The sequence below is a fragment of the Pan troglodytes genome, chromosome 16 (genome assembly GCF_028858775.2).
Source record: "Pan troglodytes isolate AG18354 chromosome 16, NHGRI_mPanTro3-v2.0_pri, whole genome shotgun sequence".
NCBI classification, from domain to species: domain Eukaryota; kingdom Metazoa; phylum Chordata; class Mammalia; order Primates; family Hominidae; genus Pan; species Pan troglodytes.
The window spans coordinates 69,060,785-69,077,809 of NC_072414.2; the positions used below are offsets into that span (position 1 = coordinate 69,060,785).

Consider the following 17,025-nt stretch of genomic DNA (forward strand, 5'->3'; position numbering starts at 1 on the left):
AGGAGGCAAGACTCTTTGTGGGCTAACCAGCCTTCTTTCCTGTGAGTCCTATATTGCTGGCCAGGGGATAAGGGACATTCTCCAAATAGAGCCTCACATATTACAATCACTTAAAAAAGTAATAAGAGCACAATAAAATACATTATTTTCCTTTCCTGATCCTCTTTGATATACATGAATCACATGAAAAGCTGTTAAAAATGTTAAAAGTTTAGAAATTTCCAAGGCCACTAATGTGCTATGTAAGTAATACTGCACAGTCAGTCTTGGCTTTAAGGAAACTCTGCACTGGTAGATGAGGGGCCTCAGGGCTCACTCACTCACTAGGCACAGAGAACATGTCTGTCAACCCCGCCACAGGTTGCTTCTCTAGAGGCCTGGCCTCTACTTCCAGCATGCGTGTGCACGCACACATGGGCACACAAGTGTACACACACATTGTTCGAGTGACTCTTGGGATTTCAAGGTCAAAGTAAACACATACTCACAGTTTTGAATAAAACAAGCACAGGTGAACATGTGTATACACACACACACACACACACACACACACACAACCCCAGTGGAAGGAACGCTCATCTCTTAGCGCAAATATGTGCCAAGGGAAGAAGGGGGAAGGTTTCTGTAGACTCGCTTCAGGTGAAGTTGCAATATAAACACTATAATATACAGCTAAAAAAAAATACATACAAAAATTGCACATATATCCATAGAAGGGGAGCACAGGCTGCACACATGGTGAACAGCTCTCAATCACCCACCTCAGCAATCAGAATTCCTGTGAGCTGTCCTCCAGAGCCATTTTACAGAGAGTCAGAAGGAGCAATGAGCCACTTAAACACTGGGAGGCAGTCTCTCTAGAAGAGGTCAACATTCTGAGGAGGTCAGCAGTCTCATCAGTGGCCTTCTTCCTCTCCCCTGCCTACGGCCATCCCAACAGCCCACCTCACTGTGCCCTCTAAAGGAGATCTTAGAGCTCCACTGACAGCTATTTCATTCAGGGCAATTGTTTACAGCATTTGGTAAACTAGTTAACACTGGCTACTGATAGAAGGGAGCTGGCCAATTACTGCTCGGGGAAAACTGCAAATGCTGACAGTTCTGACAGTAATCAAAGGGTACTTTAAACTCTGTTTCCTGATGGCCCCTAGAGAATTGCACATGCAAGAAAATCATCTCCTCATGCCCTGCCAGCTATTTATAAGCTCTGAACTGCACTCCACCCTGCTGAGGCATTGGTGACACCACCTTGGGTCAGCTCTGTAATGGGCCACAAGTGGCTGATAAATCCAAACTTCACTGGCAAGTGGGGACAGAGTGGAGAATCAGGCAGTGGCAGCAGAGGGGAGACTATTAGGGCTGTCCTCCATGCAGTGCACATACTTACAGATAATGGCAATGAAAATGGGTCTATGACCCAAGGATGGGATCTCTCCTTTTCTTTCTACTCTCTCCTGGAACAAAAGATATAGTCCCTGGTAACCAAAACTGGGCTGATGCTAAGGATGGCAGTTCTGCCTAGTAAGTCAGTTGTTGACACCTTAAAGGAAGAGTCTGTTGTCAGAGTCTACTGGGTCATGGTAGAGACTGGTTAAGTCTGTCTACTCTTAGTGAGAATAAATACTTGGTGCTAAAAAGATAGGTGATATCCAGAATTATGGAGGAAATGGACACAGCTCACTGGCTCACTGAGTTCATACCAAAGAAGCTGTCCCTTCAAGAATATGGATTTTCATTTTTACCTGCATTTATGGGACTCTTAGGATAGAAGGTGTTTCAAGGGAAGGCAACCGCAAGTTTGTGCAGCTGAATTTCTGTAAAGTTAAGACAGACTCAGCTTCTCATTCAATCTGGGGCAGTGGATAACCTTTCTGAATGGACCCACTTGTTCATGGACAGGGATAGAGGTTTGTCTTTCTTCTTTCCTTGAATCTGGAGTGAGCACTAGGGAGGGGAAGTGCATGGGTGACATGAAGAAGGTGAAGATGTAGTAAAAGCATCATCCAGGTACACATTAACGGTGCTGCAGAATTTTCACAATACAACTGAGGGAGTCTGTAGTGGCAAAAGCCAAATACTGAGCACAAAGCCAGTCCTCAAGGCTGATTCCACCTTCCCTGTCCAGGGACTTCTCAGCAAACTTGATCATGAGCAGTGTTCGCTTGATGTCTAGCCAGTTTTGGAGCAGGGTGTTCCTCTGTACTAGGCTAGGGCAGGCGGTGAAAGTCTGGAAGAGATCTTCGCGGGGGCCCCAGAGCAGACACTGGAGGATGCCTTTGGCGTCTGAAATGAGGATCCGCTCAGAGGGGTTGGGATTCAGGAGGCAGCTGGCCAGCTGCTGCAGACCCCGGGAGTAGGGGGAGCGGAATGGGATGCGAGGCAGGTCTGCTCGTGTGTATTCCCTCTCCTTCAGCTCTGGGTTCTCATCAAAGGGGTTGGGTAGGTGCAGCATCTCATAGATGAGGATGCCTGTCTGGAACTCGTCACACTTTTTATACTGGGTAGCTGTTATGATCTCTGGGGCAAGGCGAGACTGGTCCCGGAGGATCTCGGGGTCCACCAGATGGCTCTTCTGCTTGGCCTGAGAGAAGTTGCTCACTATAAGCCTAGTGGGATAAGATGAGGTGGGGCTGGGCTCTGCAGGCCCAAAGCCTTGAGCAGTCCCCCCAGGCTGGTAGTGGACAAGTAGCAGGTTCTCTAGGCGTAGATCGCAGTGAGTGACATGGTAGGGTTTGAGGTGCTCAAGACCAGAGCATAGCTGTAAGAGCAGCAGACACACCTGCCTCTCATACAAATCAGGGCTTTTCCCATGCTGGGCCAGAGAGTCTCGCACAAAATCAGCCACAGTAAGACATGGAACCTCCCTGGTGATGACCACAACATGGCTCCTCTGCTTCTTGCTCATGACTCCCTGATTCTCTTTCTGGGATGATGCTGCTTCAGAACAGGGCTTTGGGTTTTTCCCATCCATTTCTCCTCTGGCGTCTTCTTCAGTCTCTTCCATGTCATCCTCATCCTTTTCAGGGTCATCTGGATCCTCCCAGGGAAGCAGACGGTTAGGGACTTCAGCAAGGAAATGACCACAGTCCTGCTGAATGTTAAAATGGACAGCCAGACTCTGCCGGACAGCCAAGCTGTGATAATACTGCTGAGATTCTTTAGCTTTGCTCTTACAGATCTGAAAGATAATAAAACAATTCAAAACTCACACTCTCATAACCAGGTTTACGATGTATCAGGGAAGATTAACTGGAAGGTGACTGGTTAGGGACAAACGATCATATAGTAAAGTTGTTAGCAAGGCTTGCCCCATGTTAAGTGACAATAATAATGGTGGTAACCATTTCTCATGGTTGTCTACATGCCAGGCTGTGGTAAGCACTTTATGTGTACCATTTTTAGTCCTCACATTAACCTTTCAAAGTAGATTGAGGATCTAAGAATTTAAAAAAGAAAAAAAGCCCAGGGTTATGTGTGCAAACCTAAGTTTGTTTAATGCCAAAGCCTGCTCTTTCCACTATAACCTTGCACCTCATCAGAACAACAACAATGAAATAATTTTTCACTTACTTCTGTAGAGGTTTGTAGCCCAGAATGATACAGCAGGCCAATGGACTCAAAATGGAGACCAAAATACCTTATTTCATCACCCATTGCCCTTTGTGTCAACATCTCACAGCTTAGGAGAGTGATATAACATTGGCCAGGTAAACTGTGGGTTTTCCTAACTTTTCAATGAATGTCATTGTGATGGTCACAACACTGGCACTCATGGTTCACTGGTAGGGTTGAGAGAGTCATTGGTCTGACCTAGTCAGAACAAAGCCAACATTTCAATGGTGGTTTTCTGAGTTTTATGCTTTCTCTTAACAGGCCTCATTTAATACCCACTATTGAGGCAATAAAACCTTTCATAAAGAACTTTACTAAGTGGTTATGGATCAAGGAAGAATTTTTTGATCAAAAAAAGTTAGCCAAGAGTTCTACATACTGTGACGATTTTATTTCTACTCTTAAGGGGTTATCAAAGCAAAAAGTAAGTAAAACCACCCCCAAATGGGTTATTCTCATGCTATAGAGAGGCTGACCGTGGAAGACTGAGTCTCTAATACTAGTTCATGGATCATAATAGTCTGGTCTGGAGTCTGCTCCACAGCCCTGTTAACTGAGGGTCATTCTCTGCTCTCCCTCCTCAGCAGGGGCACACTGACACGTTACAAATATCAAAGGCTCCCAGGAACATGTACTCTCTGTAGTGTTTACACTGCGTGTTTATTACAATAATACAGAAAAGCAAAACTTAAAAAAGCAATTTCTAGTCATTTTTATTTAAAAAGAAAAATGTATACATTCTTAGGAAGATTCAGATAGGACCCAGTTCTGAGAAGCAGCACATTCTGATTTCCATTCAAATAGATTAAAAAAAAAAAAAAGGATCAAAGGCAAGGGAGTCTCAGCGGAGAAAAGCATCTCTCTCTCTCTTTCTCTTATTCTTTAGTTTATCATATTTATTACAGTTAAAGAAGCCTGATATCAGTGATCAGTGCCATGGAAATCAATCTATCTATCTATCTCTCTATCTATCTATCTATCTATCTATACCTGAGCACAAGTTCCTTCAAGTCTTCTACTACCTATTTAATTCAGTTTGAGGATATACTAAGTATTTCTTTTTTAAGCAAACTTCTGGTCTTGAACAGACATCCCCAGCCTGAGTTCAAGTTCAAACATATATCTTTCAGAAAATATTATCTCTGGAAAGCTCTCGAAGTCTTAGTACATGCAGTATAATATATAATCCTATATGCTCATCAATCATAACATTTGTTATTTTTGTAACTGCACTGTTGGCAATATTTCACATTTAAGTGTTACCAGGTATTTAAAAATTCTATACTAGTCATTGTTTAGTTGTATAGGAGTTGGATCCAGCACATGGCACCATTATCCCCATTGCCAGTTAAATTTGCTCAATATTATATTGTCTTCTGGAATGAAAGCTCAAGAGTCTCAACTCTTCATACCACTAAATTTGGCTGAATCAGATTGGATGGTTAAACTCTAGCTGTTACATTATAAAAAAGGACACTCTCCAAGGGCTTGGGAGGCCTGGGATTTAGCTTTGCTACTAGCTGTATAACCTTGGGCATTTCACTAATTTCTCTGGGTCTCAGTCTCCCTATTAAAGGAGACAATATGAAGAACACTGAAATCTACTTCACAGGGCAGTTGTGAGGATTAATTGGGATCAAGTATATAGCGTACATCTGTAAACTACAAAGTTGTACAAATGCAACACTGATAATGACTAAAGCAGTTAACAACTTGCAAATGTCAAACTAATGCAATCTTAGAGAATCCTAATTTTTTGAAACAATGAGCAAAACAGAAAAATAGATCTTTATTTTGAGTCCCGACAGCCACCTGCCACAGCAGTGAGGCTCTCTGACCACAAATTTGATAGAGGACAGACAAAAAGAAACTGCTAACATTCAATACCTCCAAGCCAGGGTCAGCCCTGACAAACAAGTTAACACCAGCAGTATGTTAGAATCCAAGACAGGGCAACCTAAAGCTATGAGAGAGAATTGTTTGGCCAAGTCTAGTTTTTAACTATGTCAAGTCAGGCTGGAAAAAAAAATTGTGACCTTGTAGTTTAATATTAGAAGCAGAGAAGGTATTCTAATTGTGACTCGTATTTTAATTGTGATATTCTAATTATATCTAGACATTCACACAGACATAAACATTTTTATGAGGTCCTCCAGAGCTTTGTGAGTAGACAAGAGTGTGGATACTACAATAAGAATTTATGTTTAGCTTCACAGATCTACTTGAGATAAAGGATCAAAGTGATTTATGAAGAAGAAATGATAAATTGTTTCACGATTTTGGATGCTCTAAAGGAAAATGGTCTCCCTAGATAGCTAACCTGAGTGGGCAGCACTTCCTTATCTCTTCATTTTATAATACATAGACAGGTTGAAGAATAATGAGTCACTCTAGCTTTAAGAGCAAAGGCAAAAGGGAGAAGACTAGAGTGTAAAAGAGGAGGGAAAAAGAGTGATTTTACTTGGTTCATAACCCTGAAAACAGTTACAACCCAAACACAGACCAATGGAGATTTCCATAATAGGATTTTGCTTGATGGGTATCTCATAAATCTTTATTATGGAGCCTGCAATGATGTTAATTTAGGTAGGAGTATTATATTATTCTAGGTACCACATTGTAGCCATTTTTCAAATATTAATAACTCCTTTAGTTAAAAAAAAAAAACTCAAAATGACCTGACTTCAGATAACAAATTTCTAGTTCAAAAGTTATTTCAGAAAACAAACCAATTTTTCAGAACAAATGGATAGGGTTCTTCCTGTCAAATTTTTTCCTTCTGCCCTTACCCAGTATTTTCTCTACCAGGGATTAAAGTAACTTCTTCTTGGCTCTCATTATCTTTCTTGAAAAGAATTCACATTCCTTCTTTATAAAGAGTAGCTGGCATCTCAAGAGTAGCAGGAGGAATCTCAAGAAAGATTCTACTTGTTCATGCCAGCTACTCTTTAATCTATAAATGATTACTTCAGGACTCCTCCTAGGACCCCCAAAATTTAAAAATAGGAATAAAAATAAACTAGAACTGGAATGGTCCCACATCTTCATTAAACATTCCCTTTTCTAATAGGGGAAAAATCACCTCATATTTGCCTTGGCTATGTTTGGGGAAATCTACTTAAAATGCTGTGAATTTGGCAGATTCTGTGCTGTCTATATTTTCTGAAAGGCAAGAAAAAATGCTATGAGAGCCTGAGCCACAGTGACACTAGAGGGAGCTGCAATATCAATATCCAGGAGTCATTTACTTATAAACTGTGCAGCAGGAGAACAAAACCAGGCTGCTGAAGGTTGAATCTTCTTGTAAAATACACCATAGGGCCTCTTTCTGGATAAGTTTTTGCTTCTATGATGCTGGCAATACCAAATGCATGCCAAGGGAACTCCTCGTGTGAAAAGCACAGACAGGAAGAGAAGCCCATCCTGGGCACAGTGACCCTCGCCCACTTGCCAGCTCACAGAAAATGCCCGCTTGAGCTATTCTCCAAAGGAGTCAGAGGAACATCAAAAGGGACAGCCAGTCAGCTAGTATATACATATGCACCAACATGAATAATCTACAGTTGCAAAAACAGGGGCTTGAAGGGAAACTGGGTGCTTGTCTGGGTTAATAAAGATCAGTGAGGACAGAGAAGGGAAAAATATTAATTCATTATCAATTGATCATTCAAACAAGTATCTCATGGCTCCTGAGCACTTCCCATCTGTAAGACACAGCATCCTGAAGCATTCTGACCAGATTCCTAAATACAGGGGGTGGGGACCCTTTAACCACTGATAAATCATCTGTTGGAAAACTGGGGTAGAGGGGAAACAACATATTGTCTTCCAGAATCATAGCCAAATTACCCTCTCCTGAGACCTTCTCAGACTCGGGTCAAAGAACCCAACATTTACAATTTTAGCAGGGAAACAGAGCTTGAAAATGGTTCATCATGCACAACCTGAAAAGTTTAATTCCAAACATACATTTCAGTTCAGGGGCTCATTTTCCATGTTGCTCATGACAACTTCCCTGCATACCTTTGAGGCAAATTTGTCATTAAAAAGCATTTATGTTTGTAGTAACTTCAACCTAGACAGCTAACTTCTAAAAAGTAGACCATCAGGGGCTTTGACTGTAAAGTCCCATTAAAAATAGCTGGGGAGAAGATAGTGCTGTCTAACACTACTGAACCTTTCAGAATGATCACAAAGCCTGGGACCTGTGAGAGGACATACCTCTTGATGCTCTCTCAACAACAGATACTCTGTTTAAGGCAACTAAGTCAGAGGGATAGGGGGAAAGGTGGACCTGTGCAAAACTGGATGATATGACTATGGAATTAATCTGTCGTTGAATGGCATGGTGTTACCCATTCTTCTTCATTGACCCTTTTTCCCAAAGGTTCTGTGAAGTGCTGGTGTTTGGAGTGCCTGCTCTCCATCCTAGTTTTTCATTGACAAACTCTCTTCAGCAAGCTTGCTCATAGCTTCAACCATGTCATATACACTACTGACTTCCGTGTCTACATTTGTAACGCACCCTTGTCTTTGGGCTTTAGGCTCATCTATACAATGACCTACTTGATTTCTTCCCATATATGTCCTAACCCATAGATTACTTAAACTCAACATAACCAAACCTGAACTCTTCGTCCCACCAAACTCACTGCTTTCCCAGTACTCCCTCTCTTGATGAATGGCTTTGTTACCTGGATGAGAAACCAAATTCACTTTGGATTTCTCCTGCATCTTCACTCCCTATGGCGAATTATCAACTCTCATTGACTTTTCTTCTAAATAACTTTCAAATTATCCTCTTTTCTCCATCTCTATTGCTACCTTCATCACTTGCCTGGACAACCACAAAAGCTTTCCAACTGGTCTGCCTGCCTCTAATGTGATCCCCTCAAATACATCTTCCACATGGCTACAGAGCCATTAAAAAACAACAGCTGGTATTTCCTCCTTATTTAAATTTCCTAGCGGCTCTGCTTTATCCTCATAGGAGAAAGTCCTGGCCTTGCCTCCCTTTCCAGTCCTACTTCCCACCTGTGTTCCATTTGCTCTTACTATATTGAGCTATCTGCAGCCGGCCACCCACTCTACCCTCCAGGTGTTCTCTCAGTTTGGGGCTCCTTGTCACCCCTCATCTGCCTGAGGGATTCCTACTTCTTTTAAAGCCCTTCTCAGGCATTACTTTTATCAGAGAGAGGAAGTGCTAAATACTCTAAACCCCCTTTCTGTGTTACTTCTATATCTTGTACATATCTCTATTATTGCAGTTATCACATTTTTTATCTTTAAAAAATTTTTGTTTTTTATAATTTTTTTCAATTTTATTTTAGATTCAGGGGGTACATGTGCAGGTTTGTTACCTGGGTATATCTCATGATGCTGAGGTTTGAGGTACAACTGATCCCATCACCCAGGTACTGAACACAGTACCCAACAGTTTTTCAACCCTTGTCCCCTTTCCTCCCTCCTCCGACATTTTTTTGTCTATCTTACAAGCAGATACTTGTATCTTTAGGGCCTAGCACAGAGCAAGGCACGTAGTACTTGCTCCATATGTCTGTAAAAGATTCTGAGAAAAGGCAGCATCTGATCCAGTGCTGCCATAGGGCTTATTTACTCGGAACAGGTAGAATATATGAACAGCTTTTATGAAACAGATAAAAGTTGGCAAGGTGATGGGGTGGGGGCAACGGCAGATAAATCTGAATAATAAACACTCATGAATGACCTGACTACACAAATGAGTGAAATCTGATCAGTGAGGGCTGTCTGTTGAGTCCAGGCTGCCCTGGGGGCTTGCTGATTTTGTACTGCACAAAACTATACAAAACAACATGGCTCTCTGTCATTCGATTCAATTTTCTCTCCTTTGCCCCAAAGAAAGCAATAATTACAAAATATAAGATTCTTCAAAAATATTCTACATTAGCTCTGATTTTTCCATTATGGGCCCAGTATGCCTTCAGCCTACTTCCACTTTATCAGCAGGGAATCTCATTTCCATCTCACTCTATGCATTCTATAGTGCCTCAGTGAACCTTAAGTGAGATGGATGCTATAGGGAATGAATTGTGGAGGGACAAAAATGAGAAACATTAACAATCACACACATTACACCATCTGTGCCATTTTGTCATATCACACAAAAGTACAACTTCAAATGGGATTGAGCGTAGAATGAAACCCTGCAACTTCTAAATTGATATCCAGTATTTGGTATAACCCCACTCTAAGAATACAGGCTGATCAGTGATTGACCTCAATTCCTTGATCTGCCTAGGAGGAGTATTGCTATACTTGCTGCTACAGAGCTAAGACCCACACACACTCAATGCTGTTACAACTATATTCAAAATAGATTAAGTGTTTAATATATAAAACGCTGTGTGGGCCCAAAGTACTCAGGACTCCATGTTGTAGGAATCTGCTATGAGAACTGTTGGGTAGGCCAGATAATTTACAGCTTGAACTGCTGCAAAAATGTTCACATGCCCAAGAAAGTGATTTTGGATCCTAGAAGAGAAATTCAAGAAGGTAACTGTGTAAGATTTCACCATTTTATTTGTGACTTGTACTCACCAAAGCTTTTCACTCTCCCACTCAGCATGTGTATCCAATGAAAATAACTTGTGTTCCTGAGCCAGTAATTTAGGCTGACAGAATGATGCCCAGGATGTTCACACTAGAGAAACTGAGGCACAGAGTAGTCCAATAACCAGCTCAGGGCCCACATTAGGAATTCAATTAACTTGAATTCCAACTTGTGATTCTCAACTATATCCTCTCACCTCATTAATTAAAGCCATGCTCCCTTTTCCCACCAGACAACTCATTTTGATTCCAGGTTTACACAAACATCCAAAACCTCTCCTTTCTAAATCAATTCCCAGTTGAGACTCAGGTGCTTCTGTATGCACTGAGCCTGAAACAAAATGGACACCAAACTAGGATGGCCATGAGTATGTGTAGTTGGCTGCTGATCAATCACTTTCTGTAAAGTTTCAATGTTAAAAATATTTATTTTGAATTATGAAAGTGGAAGTGGTTTCCCCTCTAGTTTTTTTCCTCACCACTAAGCCAGTAATTAATTGCCTGTATATATATATAGTCTGAACTAGTTGTAAATTCCTACCAATCATAGTTGTTCCTGTAATGCTTTTTCATTTAGTATCTTGTTTTGTCAGCATCCACCCAAATGAGATAAACGGAGACTCTGGAGTCAAAAATGCAGTAAAAGATGTTGGTCTCCACAGTTCACCTCTACATTATTACAAGCTTTTAACAAGATTCTGGCATAGCCGGAAGAAAGGAAGCAGCCCCACTTTTGTAACAGGGAAGTGTACATCTTTACTGAGTTTTGTGTGCTCTATCCTTGAGGACAAAGACTGGGACTACTTTAAAGATACCTACTATCCCAATTCTGGAACTGTTGGAAAATAACTAAAAAATTTATACTTTTTGCTTATGTGAAATTTTTAGCATCCTCTTCAAAGTAACTGCATCCAAATTTCCTCTGTGGTCTCGCATGGTAGTACTTTTTATAAAATGATCTCATAAGTGCAATGAAAAAACAATATCTCAGTGATACTAAGCCATAATTTTGCCAACTGTCCATCCTGATTCTAAGCAAAAGGCTGTCATTTTTCCATCAAGAAACAACACTGAGACACAGCAAGGTCAGTTTACTGCTTCAGGCATGAAATAATAGGAGAGGTTCTACCTAGGAGTCAGGAGGTAGCCTGCCACGAAGCTGGTGTCCCCATGCAGAAGTGATTGTTCCTCTCTGGCCTTAGTTTCCCACTGTGTAGAATGGTGAAGGCCCTTCTAAAATTGGCTTTAGTCTACTATGAGGATATGAGGGATTAGTCTACTATGGATTTAGATATGAGGATTTAGTCTACTATGAGGATATGAGGATTATGTACTTGGTCAGTGCTTACCCAGATTCTTTGAAAGGGAAAAAGCAAGGTAGATTTTTATTTAGAGAACAGGGAAGATAAGTTCAGGCTTAAGTTTATGTTAAGTTTTACTTTGCGAGCAGGAATATTTAAGTTAACGGCAGAAGGCCAGCCAATATATAGCCCACAGAGACAGATAATGCAATCTGGGTGGTGGCTCACCAAATGGGGAAGAGAGGATAAAAGAAGATATGGATGAAATGGAAAATGGGAGTTGAAAATTAAATATTGTTTGGAAATCAATTTGGCTCTTCTTTCACCAAAACATTTATTTAAAAAGTAGGCTGTGCTCACTGCCTCCACAGCTTCCTCTTCCTATTCGCTCTTTAACTCACTGTGTCTGGCATTCACCCCAATTATTACCAACACTGCATTTTCTTGAGGCTTACAAGACATTAAATTCTTGCCTTCTTCTGAGTCTTCATTCTGCACAAGCCCTCTGCAACCTTGGACTCTCTGGCCTGTAGGGCCCTGCCTTTTGCTACAGATTTTCCAATTGCTCCTGCTTTGGGTCACTTAGATGTGTGGGCCTTTTCCCACTTAGCAGACTCTTCCACTACAATCTCATGTAGTCCCACAGTTTCAACTAAATCAAGTCTATGACCACATTTCTAGGCTTGAGCTCTCTTCTGAGTACCAAACCCATATTTTTACCTGGATCCTGGGGTTCTTTCAACTTGGCTGCCCTATGGGCATAACCCATTGAGATCTCATCTTTCTGGCTTTTCTGATTCATATTTCAACTAATGGCATCACCATTCTCTTGGAGGTTGTTCTACCTTGAAATTTTAGCATCACTGCCCTAATCCCATACTCACCAGACATGGTCTACTGCCTTCCTCAGCTCTTTAGCCATCTGCCCCTTCTTTTCCTTTGCCTTACATCAGGTCTCATTTTACCTGGACTACTGCAATAGCATAATGACTGGCTTCCTTGCTGCCAGTCCTTCTGACCTCTCTTACCATAGTTGTCATCCAAAATCTTATGTTATTTCTGTTTAAAAATACTTAGTGGCTTCCCACAAAACACAAAATAAAGTCTAACCTCTTAAGCTCATCACTCAAATCTCTAAATTTATTCTCTAATCTCTCCGTAGCCTAATTTTCCATTATTCTCTCAATGTACTGCATTTACCACAAAGAATAGCAAAGTGGATACAAAAGGCCCTTTCTTATTGGCCCCAAGATAAGTGTTAATAACTTATTTCATTCATTAATCTTCATTTATCTTTACATCTCTGCATACCACTCTGAACTTTCATTATAATCTGTTTTAAGAGCTATTATTTATGCCTTTGTCTTTCTTACTGGAATATAAGCTTCTTGAGGGCAAGGCCTTTGTTTCATTCATATGTATTTCTGTAAACTACAACAAATATCACAATGTTTTATACAGTAAACATTTTTTGAAGGGTCAAGAAATATTTATTGAATGCCAGCTATGTACATGATATTATAATAGATGCTAAGGATATAAGAATTAATAAGCCATGGTCCCCGCCATGGAAAAGGTCAGGTATAATAGTGGGGAGAGGGGAGAGGAAGCATGTTTTTGTTTAATTATACAACTGTCTCATGATAATGCAATGATTAAGAAATCCAGTAGGTATAGTGTGCAACATGTGCTCAGAAAATTAAAGAAGAAAATTCAGAGCTGGATTCTTTAAGAATACATAGGAGCTTTCTAAGTATGTGAAAAGGAAGGAATAACCAACTTTTACTAAATGCTTAACTTTGTGCCAAATGATGCTCTCAGCACTGTGTGTGTGTGTGTATGTGTGTGTGTGTGTGTGTGTGTGTGTATATCACTACATACATATTAACTTCTGTGATTTTTTACAATGGTTTTAAGAAGACCTGAAGTATTTTTTCCATTTTACAGATAAAGACACTGGATATAGAAAAGGCAAGTAATGGCAAAGGTAACAGCTAATATGTAGCTAAAGCACAGATTTAAACCCAGGTCTGTCTGACTTAAAAGCCTAAATTCTTAGCCACTTTGTTAACAGTCCTCACATTTTGTACATAGGCACCACTTGGGGTACTTGCTACAAATGCAGTTTCCAAGGCCTTACTGCCAGCCATTCTGATTCTGTAGGAAATGACATTTTTAATGAGGATCCCTCAGGTGATTCTGAAATAGGTCACAGCAGATCACAATGCAGAAGTTCTTTATTGTATTATATTGCCTCCCAGGAGAAGAGCAGTCCAGAGAGAGGAACCAGAGTGTGCAAAAGCCGAGTAGCATTAAACAGGTGCTGGTTATAATTGGTACTAGAGGATGGGACTACAGAGATGAATAACTAAGGATACCTGTTTTTAATAAGCTTAGTGTTAAATGATCCAAAATCTGATTCTTGTTTTTTTAATTGAAAAGACATTAGGACATCATTTTTTAACTAATCAAAATAACTGTTACCACCTTGACATAGGAATTATTTGAGTATTACCATTTTGTAGGTCAATTTTCTTAAAGTTATGATCATGTTATTGGTATTCTGCTACTTTCATGTGACATTTAAAAAATGTTTTTCATAATTTTACATAGTCTTCATAATTACTGCTTTTAGCAGCTACGAACATTCCATTGGACTTATGTGCCATAATTTATTATATTGGTTCCTTAATGTAAGGTACCTAGTTTGTTTCCAATTTTTGGAAATATTTAAATTCTTGAAGCTGTCTGTAGCTTTCTCTCATAATTTTAAGGAAAAACAAAGATGTTTACATCTCTGAAGTAAAGAGAAAGAATACCTAAGTGCAGAACCTATCTAATATGCTCAAGCCAAAGCCTAATGTTAAGAAAGAATAATAGTGAGTGATCTATAAGATGTTGAGCAGCAATTTTCCATTATTGTTAATAACAATAATGCATTATTTTATATGTACTTTACAGTTTATAAAACTGTTTCACTACATAAACACATGTACTATAACAATCATCTGAGGTAAGTAGGGCAGTTAATATACACTGATGTGAAAACCAAGAGAGGCGCATGACTTGCATAAAAATACACAGTGATATCTTCAGAACTTGGACCCAGGTCAGCTGACTCCAAAGCTCTTTATTCAGTGCTGTGATGCCTTTTCATTTAAGACCAATACAAATAATAAAGCTAATCATGTTGAATGAAGATTAGAATAAATATGAAAGAGGAAAACCTTCAAATCCAGGAAAAGTCCTGAGTTAAAACCACTTACTTTATAACAAAGACAAACATGACACCTGCTATGGACAGAATTGTCTCTCTCCCCAACCTCTTCATATGTTGAAGCCCTAGCCCACAATGTTACTGCATTTTGGAGACAGGGCTAACAAGGAGGTAATTAATTAAAAGAGATCATAAGAGTGGGGCCATGATGTGACAGGATTAGTGTCCTTCTAAGAACAGACACTGGGGCGTGCTTGCACATGCTTCTAGTGTTCTCTCTTGCGCTCTCTCTCTCTCCCTGTCATGTAAGGGCACAGTGAGAAGGAGGCTATCTGTAAGCCAGGAAGAGAGCCCTCACTAGAAGCCAAATCAGCTAGAACCTTGATCTTGGGTCTTCCAGCCTCCATAACTGTGAGAAAATAAATTTATCCTTTTCAGTCTATGGTATTTTGTTATGGCAGCCTGAGCAGAATGAGATTTTGATAATGAGAAGTGGTGTGCTGTTGTAAAAATACTTTAAAAGGTAGAAGCAGCTTTGGAATTGGGTAGAGGCTAGAAGAGTTTTGAGATGCATGTGAGGAAAAGCCCAGATAACCATGAACAGACAGTTGCTAGAAATATGGATGCTAGGGGCGATTCTGATGAGGTTTCTGATAGTAACAACGAACATTATTAGAAACTGGAGGAAAGGGAATCCTTGTCATAAAGTGGCAAAGAACTTAGCAGGACTGTGTTTTGTAGAAGACAAAACTTGCAAGAGATGAAATTGAGATTTCTAAGCAAAGTGAAGGAGTGGCTTGGTTCCTCCTGACTGCTTATAGTAAATGTGAAAGGAGAGAGACGAACTGAAAAAGGAATTGTTGAGCAAAAAGAAACCAGAACGTGAAGACTTGGAAAATTTGCAGTCTATCCATACTGTGAAAACGGTGAAGCCAGGCGTGGTGGCTCATGCCTGTAATCCCAGTACTTTGGGAGGCTGAGGCGGGTGGATTATCTGAGGTCAGGAGATTAAGACCAGCCTGGCCAACATGGTGAAACCCTATCTCTACTAAAAATACAAAAAGCAGTTGGTGTGGTGATGGACGCCTGTAATACCAGCTACTTGGGGGGCTAAGGCAGGAGAATCACTTGAACCCGGGAGGTGGAGGCTGCAGTGAACCGAGATCGTGTCACTGCACTCCAGCCTGGGTGACAGAGTGAGACTCCATCTCAAAAAAAAAAAAAAAAAAGGGAAAGCTTGTTCTAAGAGAATACCAAGGGTGTGGCTAAACAACTATTTGATAAAGAGAAGATGGATATGACTTATGGACTTAACCAGCCATCTCAGCACAAGTCAGGGATAATAATGGGATTATACCAGCAAAGACATTGCCAATTTGAATTAAAAGGGACAAAGTGGGACAAAATAAAGGAAGGCTACTGAACTTGGATTCTACAGGACTAGCCCAGAGAGCTATTTGGCTGCAAACATGTACTGTTCTTCAAGGAAAGGGAAGAATGATCCTGAAAGTGATATAGAAACATCAGGGCTGCTTTTCCCACCAAAGGACCAGTAGGCAAGGCTGTTCCATCCTCAGTTTCAAAGGGTGAAGCTGCCTCTTGAGATCTGGTAGGCTAGGATAACCATGACCAGTGCCTCAGTATTGCGCCACTATGCACAGCCATGGTGGTGATGGTGCCACCCCAGTGGGCTTGCAGGGGAGAGTATCAAACCAAAGAGGATTATTCTTGGGCCGAAGATTTAATAAAACTTGACTTGCCAGGTTTTGGAATTGCTCAGGATTTATCACTCCTTCCTTCCTTCTGATTTCTTTCTCTTGGAATGGGAATGTCTATCCTATGCCTGTTCACAGTTGTATTTTGTAAGCATGTAACTTGTGGTTTCACAGGTTCACAACTGGAGAGCCTCAGGACAAATCATACCTTGAATCTCACCCATATCTGATTTAGATGATATTTAGATGAGACTTTGGACTTTAGACTTTAGAGTTGATGCTGTCATAAATAAGACTTTTGGAGCTGTTGGAATGTGTTTTGCATGCTATAAGGACAGATATTCTGAGGCAGGATGGGTTAGAGGTAGAGTGCTATGGGCTAAATTATGTGTTCCCCACCACCAACTCATATGTTGAATCCTTAACCCCCAATGTGAGACAGTACCTACAAAGAGGTAATTAAGGCTAAATGAGGTCATAAGGATAGGGCCCTGATACAATAGAACTGGTGTCCTTATAAGAGATACCAGTGCATAGCCTCTCCCTTGCACTCTCTTCCTTCCTCTCTCCCTCACTCCTTGCCATGTGA

At 40.6% G+C, this 17,025-nt stretch overlaps 1 protein-coding gene across 26 annotated transcripts in view; it reads right to left on the minus strand.

The window, feature by feature from the left end:
* Positions 1-640: 640 nt before the first annotated feature.
* Positions 641-17,025, minus strand: part of PEAK1 (pseudopodium enriched atypical kinase 1) — a 310,312-nt gene continuing 293,927 nt past the window's right edge. For all 26 annotated transcript variants that reach the window (XM_063795320.1, XM_063795312.1, XM_063795318.1 and 23 more), the window contains one exon: positions 641-3,178. In XM_063795320.1, coding sequence (XP_063651390.1) covers positions 2,015-3,178 — 1,164 coding nt within the window. In that variant the 3' untranslated portion in view covers positions 641-2,014. The remainder of the gene's footprint in view (positions 3,179-17,025) is intronic.